Source organism: Sinocyclocheilus anshuiensis, unplaced genomic scaffold (genome assembly GCF_001515605.1).
Source record: "Sinocyclocheilus anshuiensis isolate Anshui unplaced genomic scaffold, SAMN03320099.WGS_v1.1 scaffold63, whole genome shotgun sequence".
In the NCBI taxonomy this organism is placed as follows: domain Eukaryota; kingdom Metazoa; phylum Chordata; class Actinopteri; order Cypriniformes; family Cyprinidae; genus Sinocyclocheilus; species Sinocyclocheilus anshuiensis.
In genome coordinates, this window is record NW_015552625.1 from 5,744,584 (window position 1) to 5,759,046 (window position 14,463).

General features: G+C 36.8%; 1 protein-coding gene across 3 annotated transcripts in view; it reads right to left on the minus strand.

Annotated features, from left to right (window-relative positions):
* Positions 1-9,865: 9,865 nt before the first annotated feature.
* The window catches only part of fgfr3 (fibroblast growth factor receptor 3), a 42,830-nt gene continuing 38,232 nt past the window's right edge, over positions 9,866-14,463 (minus strand). For all 3 annotated transcript variants that reach the window (XM_016457825.1, XM_016457824.1, XM_016457823.1), the window contains exons 15-18: positions 13,737-13,807; positions 11,733-11,870; positions 10,193-10,298; positions 9,866-10,106 (exon numbers count right to left, since the gene is read on the minus strand). In XM_016457825.1, the coding sequence (XP_016313311.1) occupies positions 9,939-10,106; positions 10,193-10,298; positions 11,733-11,870; positions 13,737-13,807 (483 nt within the window). In that variant the 3' untranslated portion in view covers positions 9,866-9,938. The remainder of the gene's footprint in view (positions 10,107-10,192; positions 10,299-11,732; positions 11,871-13,736; positions 13,808-14,463) is intronic.

Consider the following 14,463-nt stretch of genomic DNA (forward strand, 5'->3'; position numbering starts at 1 on the left):
CCCATCTCTCGTCTCTCAACCTCTCACTTTCTTGTCATTTTTCCCTTCCGCCTTGCCCCCTCCCCCTTCTCCTGCTTTCGCTGTGTGCGTCATAAGTGTTGGTGTCTGCAGTGGCTTTTTAAGAGGGGCTGAAAAATGTCGCTGCTCCACCCTCCAACGCCACAGACTAACGGTAAACATCTTGTCTGGTCAGAGCACAGTACCAGCCGGGCACACACATGCACATGAAAACATAAAAACATGTTTTTATTTTATTAAATTTAGCAAAAAATAGTCAGTAACTCTGGCTTTTCTGTAACCACATTGAAGGTATTAATTATGCTCAGGCCTCCCAAACTCTGCCTCTTATTGCATACCTCAGACCACCGATGAGTGTGTGTGTGTGTGTGTGTGTGTGTGTGTGTGTGCACTATACACACTAAACCAGCAACAATTACAGAAGGGTCTGGCACAACATGAGTCCAGCAAACACACTTATACACAAATCAGATGAATTAAGTGCAGTCGGGAGGAGATTTCCTGCACCCTCTGTATTTAGGTCTGTTTATGCAGTGGGGCCATTTTGGAGTCGTTCTTTTTGGTCAAAAAAGTATTCAGTGTTTTGACTGAGGATACAGACCAGCACTGGGTACAGAGAGCCATAATCATCTTTACACAACTCACAAGTCAGGGACGTTATGGTTTTAAAGGCCATTTTTATTTTTAAATCTTAATAGGGGCATTATTTGAAGTTATATAATTTGATATATCATTTTAAGTGTTCTCTGTGGTTTTCCGCTCTCTCTCTCAGACCATTATAATTAAATGAGCCATTTGTTGCTTATAGACTCCTTCTTTAAATGTAAAATATAATAAATGCATTTTTTCCATGCCACTTTGCTTTTGAGTCCAATATATTCTACATCTCTCCATCATTGTCTTTGCAAAGCCTTTGCACTCTAAAAAATGCTGGGTTAAATATAATTGGTTCAAAACAACCCAATAGCTGGGTTTGTCCCTTTTTAACCCAGTGCTGGGTTATATTTAACCCAGCATTTTTTAGCGTGTGTGATGTCAGAAACCCAACATCTAGGTTATTGCAGCAAAAGATGGTCTTTTGAAAGTTTTGAGTTCTGAAAGTTAGTGTATTCTCATGATATGACTCCTTTAATTCTGAAAACTGTATATATATTATGGTGCACTGATTACAGGACCCTGAGGTGTACTCATATGCCCTGAAATGCATGCGAGTCATCAGGTACTTTTTGTGTGTTTATAGTGTATACCACATATAAAGCAGGGAGGGATGGAGTCACAGTGAAAGCTGCAGTGTGGAGTACCAGGTGCCACAGTTATCTTGTGGCCTATCATCAGCTCGAACAAACACATAGCTTTTGCATTAGTAATATTCCGAAACCCTGTGAGGTGTCCACCATTTTGGGTTTTGTGCGAACTGTTGTGAAATGGAATCATTGTAGAGATTTTTCCAAATCTTCTGTACACAAAAACTCATCTTCATCTAATGAACTCCAGCTCCTGTGTCATCAGCATGCGTCATGTGGTGAACGTTCATCGAAGCCTGACACGGAAGAGAAGAAAGTGTTGAATAAAGTCATTATTTTAGTTTTTTTCGTATTGTTGTTTTTGCGCACAAAAAGTATTTTTGTAGCTTCATAACATTACAGTTGAACCACTGATGTCACATGGACTATTTTAACGATGTCCTTACTACCTTGCCTTGAACGTGGTAGTTCCCTTGTTGTCTATGCAGGGTCAGAAAGCTCTCGGATTTAATCAAAAATATCTTAATTTGTGTTCCGAAGATCTTGCAGCCTTACGGGTTTGGAATGACATGAGGGTGAATATTAATGACAGAATTTTTGGGTGAACTATCCCCTTTAACAACAATGTCCATTTACTTTTAAACTGTAACATTTAGCATGTGCAGGATATTGCTGCATCAGCCAATGTGTTATAAATAGAAACATTTGCTAATTTAGTTTTTAATTTACACCCCGTTTTATTCAATAGGCCTACTTTTTGCAACTTCCATTTTGCCAAGATTCTTAGCCAAGAGTCTTCTCCCATAATGCAATGCGAGGTTGGAGAACACCTGATCAGAGACTATTCCATTAGACTCTCCAGATGCTTCAAATGCTGAGATCCATGTTAGTGCCTCTCCTCTTCAGTTCACCCCACTTATTTTATGGTTCAGGTCAGTGGCAGAACCCATTTTTGTGTTAATTGTAATGTTTTTTTTTGTATCATTGTCCTGATGGAAGATCCAACCATGGCCAATTTGTAAGATTTCTAACAAAGGCAGTCAGTTGGTTAATTGACAGTCTGTTAGTATTTGATAGAATCCATGATGCCACGTTTAGAAAAATAGGCACAAAGCATTAAAGATATGGCAGTATATTTAACTGTGGGCATGGGGTACTTTTTTATGCCTCTGAATCCCTTTAAACTCATCTCACGTGTGCCAAAAAGCTCTTTCTTAGTTTCATCTGACCATAGAACCTGGTCCTGTTTGAAGTTCCAGTCATGTCTGGCAGCTGAATATGCTGGAGTTTGTTTTTGGATGAAAGCAGAGGACTTTTTCTTAAAACCCTCCCAAACATCATGTGGTGATGTAGGTGCTGTTTGATATTTTTTTAGGCTTTCCGAACCCAAGACTCAACGAATTTCTGCAATTTTCCAGCTGTGTTTCTTGGAGAGTCCTTGACCACTTAAACTATCCTTCTCACCATGCATTAAGATGATATGGACCTCTCGAAGTCCTCTCGATTTGATTGGAATGCCTTAATTGTTGCCCTGATTGTTGAAATGGGAATTTTCAATGCTTAATCTATTTTCTTACAGGATGTTTTTTGAAGTGTAACAATCTTTTGCTGCACATCAGAACTATATTGTAGTTTTACTAGTTTACTAGTCTAGTTTCTGATGGATGATTCAGGGAATTTGGCCTTTGTATTAACTCATATTTATACTTCTGTGAAACAGGAAGTCATGGCTGGAAAATTTCATGTTTGCAGTGCTGGACAGTAACGAAGTAGTTTAATTTCGTTACTGTACTGAAGTACATTTTTCAAGTATCTGTACTTTACTGGAGTAGTTTTATTTTGAGTAACTTTTACTTTTACTTCACTACATTCCAAAGCATAAGATCGTACTTTTTACTTCACTACATTTCAATCGGTTCGCAAATCGCACCAAACGATTCATTCACGAATTAGAATTAACCGATTGCAGCTGTTCTCTAGTCGACAACTCACTGATTCAAATTATCCGTTTAGTGCGAGTCTCTGTAGTGGTATAAACTTAAGTAGTCATATGTATGTGTTGTTTTATTATTATTATTAGTTATTTATTAAATAGGACGGTGTTTACTTTAAATTATTATTCCTATTTTTGCATAAAGTACTGTGTAATGATGCCAATTTGAACATCACCTAGACCTGTATATGCTGGCGGGTGACGCTAGGGGGCGACAGTGAGCCGCAGGGCAGGGAGCGTCATTTATATATGAAGAAGTCACACTGCCGGTCACTGAAACACGATTCAATGATAGCTAATTTGTTGCACTGTTTATGTGTTTTACAGAGTGTTTCAGCAATAAAACAATATATGTGCCACCAGAAAACTCCGCCTCTTCTGTGTGTGCAACACATACACAGTCTCTATGTTTTAGGTCAAAAAACATTAAAATAACACATATGAAATAAAATAACTCATGCACGTTCATCTTTCCCGCTGCTGTAACGTTAGCAGTTTTACTAAAATGCTATGCATTTAGCCCTATGTGACTATGTTTTACTTCAATTTTGGGTTGCATTTTTGTAAATATTTTGAACGAAAAATGATTTTATTTTCACAACCACCATTGCTCATATTTACCAAGAATTCCAACTTTTTTAGGTCTCAATATAAGCTTTGTGTTTCCATATTTATTGTTCAATTGTTTGTGCATTACTGTATTTTCTGATTTCACAAAGCAATGATTTTCAGTGATGGAGAGCATGCCATTGACAGAGAAATTTTCGGTTTCCTGCAGCAACGCACAGCTCATTCCTTCAGGGCTCTTTAGGATAACATCACTCGTGCCACTGCGTGACCAAACACATTACGCATCTGTACATAAACAAATGTCCTCATTGAAGTTAGCTTCAGCAAAACTAATTATGCAGAAATATAACCAAAATTTGTAAAGTGCTTTGTAACATACAGATGGCTATGGCAAGATTACAGATCTGACAAATCCCATAGAGCATGAGGTGACTGATTTCCAGTGAACTCTGAGCAATTACATCCAAGCTACTGCTCAGTGGGACAACCTGGTAATAGGGTGACAGCAGTGAAAGATGACATGCAGGGAGGAAAAATGAGAGAATTCGATGCTTCTTGGAGTCAGAGAACCCTGCAAGAATGAAAAAAGAGGTGTAAAGGAATGAGGGATGCGAAGCCTCCCCCTGAGCAAACACAGCTCTGAATCAGACACACCAATTTAGACCTGGCTCTCTCAAACACATTTGTGAAAGGAGCTCTTGAGCTGCAGAGTGAAGTCCATGCACACGAGCGCACACACACATATCTAAAGGCACTGAATGAGTCTCTTCAGAGCTCTGGGGAAGCAGGATGTTCCCCTTCAGGACATATTTGAGTCTTTCAGCTCTGGAGAGCCGGCAGGACTCCAGCAAATAAACACTCACAGTCACAAGTGTCCTAGTCCAAAACTTATCAAAAGTTTTTTGTGTTATTCTGCACAACATTATTCCTATTATAATGACTAATTATTATATTACATTATTGTATTAAATTATATTACATATATTATACACACACATTTATGTTTACATTTTGGGTGTTACTTGCCGTTTCTTTGTAATTATTTGTGACATTTTCTAGCAATTTCTCAGTGAAAATGGTTTCAGAGTAGATTCTACACAAATGTCTTTCTCCTGCCCTGTGTGAGTGTTATACCTGCAGTTTCTTTGTGATAATTTCAAGTAATTAGATCCCACAATTAGAATTGCCAGTTGCTGAGTCGTGCACCCTAGCAAAATCACAGTGCTACTTTCATGTCTTTTGTATGATTTTGTGCAGTTTCTTTTTTCATACCAATGTCAGTTAGAATAGCTGTTTGGAGTCATTAGCAACTTAGGCTCTATTGACAGCATTCGTCATGGCATTGTTGGTTTGGTGATACTCGTAATGCTGTCAATACGGCTTAAGTTGCTAATGGCACCAATTTGCTATTACATCAACATACAGGTTAATTAGTGTCATTATATGCCTTAGCTTGACCACTGACTGTAATAAATTGGCCTTGGAGGACTTCAGTATTTTATCTCTCTCTATATATACTGAACAAAATTATAAACGCAACAGTTTTGTTTTTGCCCCCATTTTTCATGAGCTGAACTCAAAGATCTAAGACTTTTTCTATGTACACACCAGTAAGATACACACAAAATGCTAACTAGTAAATGAATGATGATTTATTATATTAAATTGTTGTATTACATTGTAATAGACTTTTTTTTTTTTCTTTGAGGTAACTCATAAGGTCATCCTGATCACGCTGTCAGGGTTCATTTTGCATTAGTGACTAAATAGCTGCACGTTATCGTTTTTTTTTTTTTTTTTTAAACCTAAATGAAAGTTTTTATTTGACTAGGGATTTTTTGCGCAGCTCATCAGTGAACAACGGCTCTGTGTAGTTAATGCTGCTCAATGTGAAAGCCCGCAGGTGATGGAGATTTACCGCTGATTACAGAACCAGCTTTCTGACAAGATGCGCGTTAAATATCGCATGCGATTAATCGTGCAGCCCTATATTTGACTGAAAACTAAAAAGTGAAAGTAAAGTTTTGGTAATTCAGTTTGGGTAATTGGGTAACTGAACTCATAGTGCTAATCTAGCATAATTTTGGTCACGGTGAAGTGTTTCAACACTGCTGACATGTTGACATGTTTATTTGTTGTAATTTATCCATGACGTGTGCACAAAATGTATCCACCTTATTTTTCAATGCGGAAGCAAGCCGTTTTCTGTGAATGTGCGAGACTTCCGGTTCATTAGCCACGGTAAGGAAATAACGAGAAGAATAACAAAAGTGCAGTAAACGGTAAAACTGTTTGCACTACAAACCAGTATGTTCATAATTAAGATAATACATTAAAATAAAATGGTAAGACACACCAGTTTGCAATATCAAGCAGTTGGTTGATATTAGTTGATAAGCGGTTGGTAACATGACTGCCATGATGTAGCTACACTCAAACCGGAAAAACCGTACTTAATGCCAGTAATGAAATAAGACACAATTACTTGCTCATTCTGTATGCTGTATACAATACACTCTCAGAAAAAAGATACAAAAGCTGTCACTGGGACAATACCCTTGTACCTTACTTACCCATAAAAGGTGCATTTTAGTACCTTAAAAGTACAGATTTGTTCCTAAAGTGTACAAATTAGTATGGTATATATATTAGTGCTTTTTAAAAGAGTACTGTCAAAGTGACAGCTTTTGAACTTTTTTTTCTAAGTGTAATAAATTGTCTTTAGCATACATGCAAGTATGACATAGGAACTTAAATTTAAGTTGGTTAGAAAAAGGCATTTGTTTAATAAACTTCTTTTGTTCTGGTATTAAACTAATTATGTGTTCCTTAATTTAATGAAGTTTATTGAACAATTTTTTCAAAAGTGCTATTTAAATGTCAGTGTTTCAGATAACGATTTCAGCAATTTCAAAACCCATTTTGGCCCTTTTTTTTTTTTTTTTTTTTTTTCAAATATTTTTGCCTATACCGAAATTTCGGCGCATCAGTATTCTGCAGTAGTCAAATTCTCTCCCACTCTTGATAATTATTGGCTAAATAAACCTTTCAAATATTTTTGCCTATACCGAAATTTCGGCGCATCAGTATTCTGCAGTAGTCAAATTCTCTCCCACTCTTGATAATTATTGGCTAAATAAACCTGAAATACTGAGTGTGGCCAGTATTGATTTAAAAAGAATGTGACAAGCGAGCACTGGTTTTGTTGTGTTTATTGAAAAGGTTTTGATTGACAGCATAATTCCGTCAGGCACAGACTGATAGAGTGTAAAGAGCTCGGAAGGGGCACAACTGAAACAGAACGGAATGTTCCACAGATACAGAGATATGGAAAAAATAACACAAAACACTGTTAGTCAACTATTCCATTCTTTTGTTAAACAGAGAGGGTTTAACAATGCCGACAATGCTGAATGCCTTTAATTCTGCAAACGTGTTACCTCACCGCGTAAAGAAAGAAATCTACCTGGAATGCAATGCAATTCTTCTGTAAGAAAATACTGTAAAGAAGCTTTCATCCCTATTAAAACAAAACAAAACAAAAACACACCTATATAAAATCTACTCGACATATAACAATCATTTGCAAATTTAAATCTATAACTTAATTTAATATCTTAATTCTAATAAGAGCTGAATGGCACTATCAAATAGAGCTTAAGAGGAAAAAACAAATGCGTAAAATGAAAGAGTGTCGACATCAGACCAGTATTGCTCAACATCCAGCCACTTCCAAAGTGCTGGGAAACACATTGTCCTTTGAAACTGTCTGGATGTTCATTGTAAACATTTAAGAAAACTTTCTTCAACCCCTAAACGCATCTTGGATCTACCTCCATCCAAAACACACAAGCATGAAGGAATGAATAAGAGAAGGTCATGGAAGCAAGCGGATGAAGAAAAACAAAACATAAATACAAGGAAATAAATAATGTGGGTTTGTGACAAGGAGGGAGAAGGACCAGCAACATTGTTTTATATGTTTGAAACAATGCAAAAGGGCTGTCAGTAGTAGAGCGGAGGATGCGGAGGAAAGCCAGAGGTTACAGGTTGTAAAAAAAAAAAAAACCAAGCTGAGAGCGATCGCTTGCCCTGCCATCCCACACCACCAAACAGTAAACGCATAACTCCACACGTAATGGACAATCACTCAAACACTGTATCCAACAGAACATGATGTCCCTCAACTGGAAGAAGAAATTACAGAACAACGTCATCCGTATCTTTAAGAACCCAATCTGAGAATTAAAGTAACGAAGTGCCTTACACATATGTACTCAGTTCTCATTCGAAGAAACACCCTGCTTATATCTTTTCTTGATGTGGCCGTACATTCAAACCGTACGTCGCAATATTCAGCCACTCAACTCCCTCCCAGGCACTTGACAAGTACAAAAATTCAATGATTTGCAGGAGGAGGGAGCGACTGCTTCACTCGGCACCTGTACAGTCACCTCCTATCAAATCTACAGTTTTCATAGTTTAGCAGCAAACAAATCATCCTCTTTTTTTCCCCCATTATATATTATTGCCGGCTTTCTGCTTGAATGCAATTGTCTGAGGACACCCTGAGACACGACCAAGCTATCCCATAATGCTTCGCTTAGATTCGCAGGGCCAGAGACACTCATCTGACAACCATGCATGCTAGAGTTGAATAGCAATAACGGTTCTGTACTCATTAACATAAAACTCAGAGCAGAGAGAAAGATTTTGGCACTTTGCAAACATACCGACCCGGAGGATTAACTCAAAATGTTATTATACATATTCATTAGCAAAAGAGCAAATAAGAGCGACAAACTCATAATATGGTTTCACCATATATCTATATGCTATGGCAGGTTTTACCCACATAGCACTCCTTCATATCATAGAGCTGGATGAAAAGACCACAGCGCTCATAATCAGAGAAAACCAACACTGTTTTTTGAAATACTATGGTGAACAGATCTCATGCATGGAAGCCCAAATATGGAGATTTTTTTTAAAATATACAATACTCAGTATTGAATCATTAAATTCAATACTGAGATACGGGCAAAGCAACTTCTGGCGTACTTGTTTCGTGTTTAGAATTAATAATTTAATAATTTTGCTCTGCTGATAACGCCAATTAGCTTCTCATATATTCTTGTCACTGTAAACTAAGAAATGGAAGAAAACAAGCAAAAATAAAATACAACCCACCGGTTGAAATCTTGCACTTCTGTGGTAAATAACTTACAAAATTGAAAAGAAAAACCCTTTGTTTACAGCAAAACTCGACTATAATTTTAGACCCCCTTAAAAACCTTACGTCTATAAATAGCTTTACAAATATACATGTTAATTAAAATAAAACTTTTGTTTTGCTTTTTTAAGATTAAATGTTTACATGATCTCAACAGTGTATGCTCACTTGCTTTTAAAATGTCATTCTTTTTTCTTTAGTTTTTTTTTTTTGAAGTACACTGCTACCGACTGCAATATGATACATATTTATATCTATATATTTACAATAAAAACTACAAGATACGTACAAAGCACACAGTTATATATCTTCTAATTATATCTCACATCTAGGAGACCTTTCTCTCTTTTCTTATTAAAAAAGGATGAAAAATGTTCTTTGTGAGGAGAGGAGTGGAGAGGAGAGACTGGCCATGGGTTTGATGATTCTCACTCCAGTCAGATATTGCTGTAAAACCACTTCCTGTCCATGTGTGACAGGACGACTCTGTTGCTTCAGAACCGTGCTGTAACACAGTGTCGATCCGTTCTTTTTGTTTCCTGTCCAGTAATTTGTCTGTTTTTTTTTTTGGTAGGCACGGAATGGTTTGACCCTTCTGACTGCAAAGGGAAAGCGAAATATATATAACTGGCCGAATATAAAAATAGAAATTCTCTTTTCATAGACAAAAAGCTGAATAATGATTTGGAAGAAAAGGAGCTGAAGGAGAGGGGCGTAATCCGTCCTTCAGACCTGTGAGCAGTTGGAAGTCTGAAGCTTCTTGTTGAGCGTTTCATGAGATCCGCACTGAACCAGGAGCCCCGTCTGCACTGCCGCCACATGCTGGTCCAGTGCAGCGAACTGGAAGGTCCCCACAAACCACCATTTCTGTCCTGGGTCCTTATGTTCGTATGACCCCATTGCTGTGGAGGTGATGTTTAGGGAGGCAGGGCTCGTCAGGTAAAGGGTCGTGAGCAAACACAGAGTCGTCGCCGGAGGAACAGGTGCTGTTGGAGTCTGGACAGGTAGGGGAATACTGTTCGAACGGCACCGACAGGTCCAGATACTCCTGATGGATGAAACACACACATCAGAATTGGCGAGTTCAGGTTAATAAGAGTTAAGGGGTTTGGTTTGCTAAACAAGAGCTCTTACATCAGTGGAGGTCATGGAAAGAACCCTGTCGTGATCCTCCACCAGCTGTCTGAACGTGGGTCTCTGTGAAGGAACAGCGTGCCAACACTCCCGCATAATCATGTACCTGCACAAATCACAACACAAAACAATACATGCATTTAATACATGCCAGAAATACAATTTTTATACTAATGAGTAATAGGTGCATCCACGTCATGTTGGAATTACTGTAATTATGAGATTCAGACTTGTAAAAAGCAGTTTTGTAATTACTTTTAAAAACTCGTAAACTGACTTTTCCGGGAGCACATGCACAAAAAAAAAAACTAAATGATGCCAGCATCAGGTAAATGTAGTTTATCTTGTAATATTTTGTTTAATTCCTATAAATGACTATTGTTGATATATTAATAATGCAAGAATAATCTGAAAGTAAACGATAAAGAATACAGTTGGATAACTAATGTCCTGCTAAATAAACTAGCTTAGGCATTTGCACAACAGATGTTACTTGTTTTATTGTGGGTTTGTCTATTGATTACTCAAATTACACAGATTAACGGCCATATAAACATCATTTTGAGTTTGAGGATGTGAATAGTTTTCGAATAGAACGTCTGGATTGTCGTCTAGTAATTACAAAGTACAGTAATTAGGACATGAAGGCAGCAAATATTGAATTGTGACGTTTCTGATAAAAATAAAATGCATTTTCTTTTTGAGTTCAGGTTTGCTTGTTTGTCAGACTGCAATTTGTCCAAAAAATGTTTTTTTTGTGTGTGTGTTATTTTATGTTACTATTATAAATAAATAAACAAAAAATATTTTTTACAATTGTAATAATATTATTTCACTGTAAAATAAAGGAGTATTTGAGCTCTCTCTCTCTCTCTATAGTATTGTAAATATATATATATATATATATATATATACACACACACACACACACAATACTATATACACAACATACAATACTAAATGTTTTTGGCTACCTTAATTTCTTCATTTTGAAACATTAAACCATGGAGTTTTATTTATTTGTTTCTTCTCTTTTTTATATTAAACTAAATTGTAGCTTTTGTGATTTAATAATCGCACTAAACCATATTGGTATTAACAGTGTTGGGGAGTAACTAGTTACATGTAATGGAATTACGTAATTTAATTACAAAATAAAAGTAATTGTATAATTCAAGTGATGAAGGATTTCGAAAGTCTGAGAGTTATCAGTGTTGAGCACATATTGTAAGTTTAACCCTGCCTGGTTTACATGTTTGAAAATGATTAACAGTTGAAAACATTAGAAATTTAGAAAAGTAATCAAAAAGTAATTAAATGTAATCAGTTACATTACTTTAATAAAGTAATTAAAAAGTTACACTACTTATTACATTTTAAGTAGGGTAACTTGTAATCTGTAACCTATTACATTTCCAAAGTAACCTTCCCAACACTGGGTATTAATCGTTCAGCCCTATTTTACAGCTTTATTTTAAGAGAAGAATAAGAAGGTCTTAAGAGTTTTTTGGATGAAAAGCAAAGAAGATCAAAAGCGTACAGTTCATGAGTGCAGTTTGCAGGTTTGTCCATCCGATGACCCTCCTTCAGCAGTTTAAAGAGCTCCTCCACTGGGATACCTGGGTACGGTGAGCCGCCCAGTGTGAAAATCTCCCACAACAACACTCCGTAAGACCACCTGAGATGCAAGAGAGGTCACAGTTCAGAGCAAAGAGGGAACAATCACACATTTACAGTACAGTACAAAACAAGTCCAATTCAATGATAAATGAACTGTCTAAACGCTTGTTAGGCCTATATATGCTGATTGTGCTTGAAATAGTAGTGACAATACTCTCACTATCTGTCTGCCTGTCTCTCTCTGGGGTGTAGATACTTGGCAGATGTGAGAGAGGAGTTTTGTTGGTTCTCACTGAGGCTTATAATGTATGTTGGTGATATGAAACGTGAGTCTATTAAACTAGAGCGAGTGTGTGCGCGCACATATGTGTATGTGGGTGAGTGTTATCACAAGCTGCTCTGTTAACTCAGGGCTCTTTTGTTTTGGCCCCATTCCTCCCACACCACCACTGAGCAGTGCTAATCAAATTAGCCACGCTAAGAGACAACAGGAGCTATGAGCCAGCTAATGCTACCCGGCTAAACACACACACACACACACAGTCAGTTAGAAGCCTTATGGGGGCTGAATAATTGGCTCGTCATTATATCACTATCCATTCATTAGCTTTATGTTGGAGTCAAATCTCATTTACGCCCATCAGCATGGTGCGCACATAAACTCACACACATACAGAGCAGATCGAGTGAATGAAGGGCTCACTGCTCATATATCATAGCATAAGTACAGCCTATAGGCAGAGGCAAATTATATTATTCTATTACTGCTGTCTCAGGCCAGCTGTGATTAAAGAGTATTTAGACATATTGGAAAGTGCAGCTCCGGGTACCAGTCTGAGTGTGATGAATGGGTGTTCGGTCTACTGAGAGACAGTGTGTAGTATACTAACATACTAATCAAAACCTGCTGTGCAAACACAGACACACACACTACCGTTCAAAAGCTTGGGGCCAGTGAGATTTTTTTTTTTTTTTATTGAACACATTTATTAATCTATTTAAGGATGCATTCAATTGATCAAAAGTGACAGCAAAGACATCTATAATGTTACAGAAGGTTTCTATTATAAATAAATGCTGTTCTTCTGAACTTTCCGTTCATCAAAGACTCCTGAAAAAAATATATCACAAAAATATTAAGCAGCACAACTGTTTTCACTGATAATAAGATAATAATAATAATAATAATAATAATAATAACATTGATAATAGTAAGAAATGTTTCTTTATCACTAAATGAACACATTATGATGACTTCTGAAGGATCATGTGACACTGAAGACTGAAGTAATTATGCTGAAAATTCAGCTTTGCATCACAGGAATAAATTACATTTTATAATATATTTAAATTGAAAACAGTTACTTTAAATTGTAATGTTATTTTACAATATTGATGTTTCTACTGTATTTTTGCTCAAATAAATGCAGCCTTAAGATCATAACTTTCCCTAATTTCTGAACGATAGACTAGCACAAACACCAATGTTTCCTATACAATTCAGATTTTTGTAATATATATATATATATATATATATATATATATACACACACACACACATTTATATTTATGTAATAACATATTTATGCTGATTCATTACATGATTTTTTGTGAATTAGACTACACTAGTCATGCTGTATGTTTATTGTTGAGTGCAGCCTGCAAAAGAACAGAAAGATGTGTTGTCTTTGTTTTATTTCTCTCTTTTTAACTTAGGTCAAATATGTTTTTTTCACATCTCTGAACATCACCAGTGAATTCCAGTGTAGGAAACACTGGCACACTCTCTTGGATGGCTTTGATGCTATTGTTGCAGGGTTATGGTGTTCACTTGCATTCCTTTACCGCTTGATGAACGTTATGAACAGATGGCATGAAGTGATGGAGGAAAAAAGAAGAGGTATGCATGGCAATGTAAACTCACACATCGCTCTGGTGCGTGTAGACGCGGTCGAACAGTGCTTCTGGTGCCATCCATTTGACGGGCAGACGACCCTGAAAGGACACAGAACAGTCAGAACAACAGTGGTGCTGACCCAGATAGACATACAGACGCCCAACGAACATCAACAGGCCTGCAGCTTAATCTCCTACTGTCCTGTCTAATGCAAATACACTTCAGCAGTCCGCGTCAACATCGTTCTGCTCTCCGATGCTCTCTAATCTCCAACTGTCCCATCCAATATCCAAATACTTCACCAGCCACACCCCACATCTAAAACCCGCCGTCACAACACCTAACAGTTCCATTAAACACATTCCGTTTATTGCACCATTGTTAGGGAAGCTAAGATGATCTTGCTAAAAGCTATTATAAGCATATTTAAGGTACTTCAACTACAGTAAAACCAACTGTTTAAAAAGGAGAAAGCACACTATATGCTATTAACAAAAATGTAACTACACTGAAGGTATATAAGCAATTTAATTTAAATTACAACCTATAATCAGTGCTGGAAAGTAATTGATTAAATGTAATCTGGATTACGCAATCAGATTACAAAAATTAAGTACCTGTAATTAGATTATATTATATTTTAAAATGCTCATTATCAGATTACAGTTACTTTTTTTATGGATTACAGGTGCATCTCAATAAATTAGAATGTCGTGGAAAAGTTCATTTATTTCAGTAATTCAACTCAAATTGT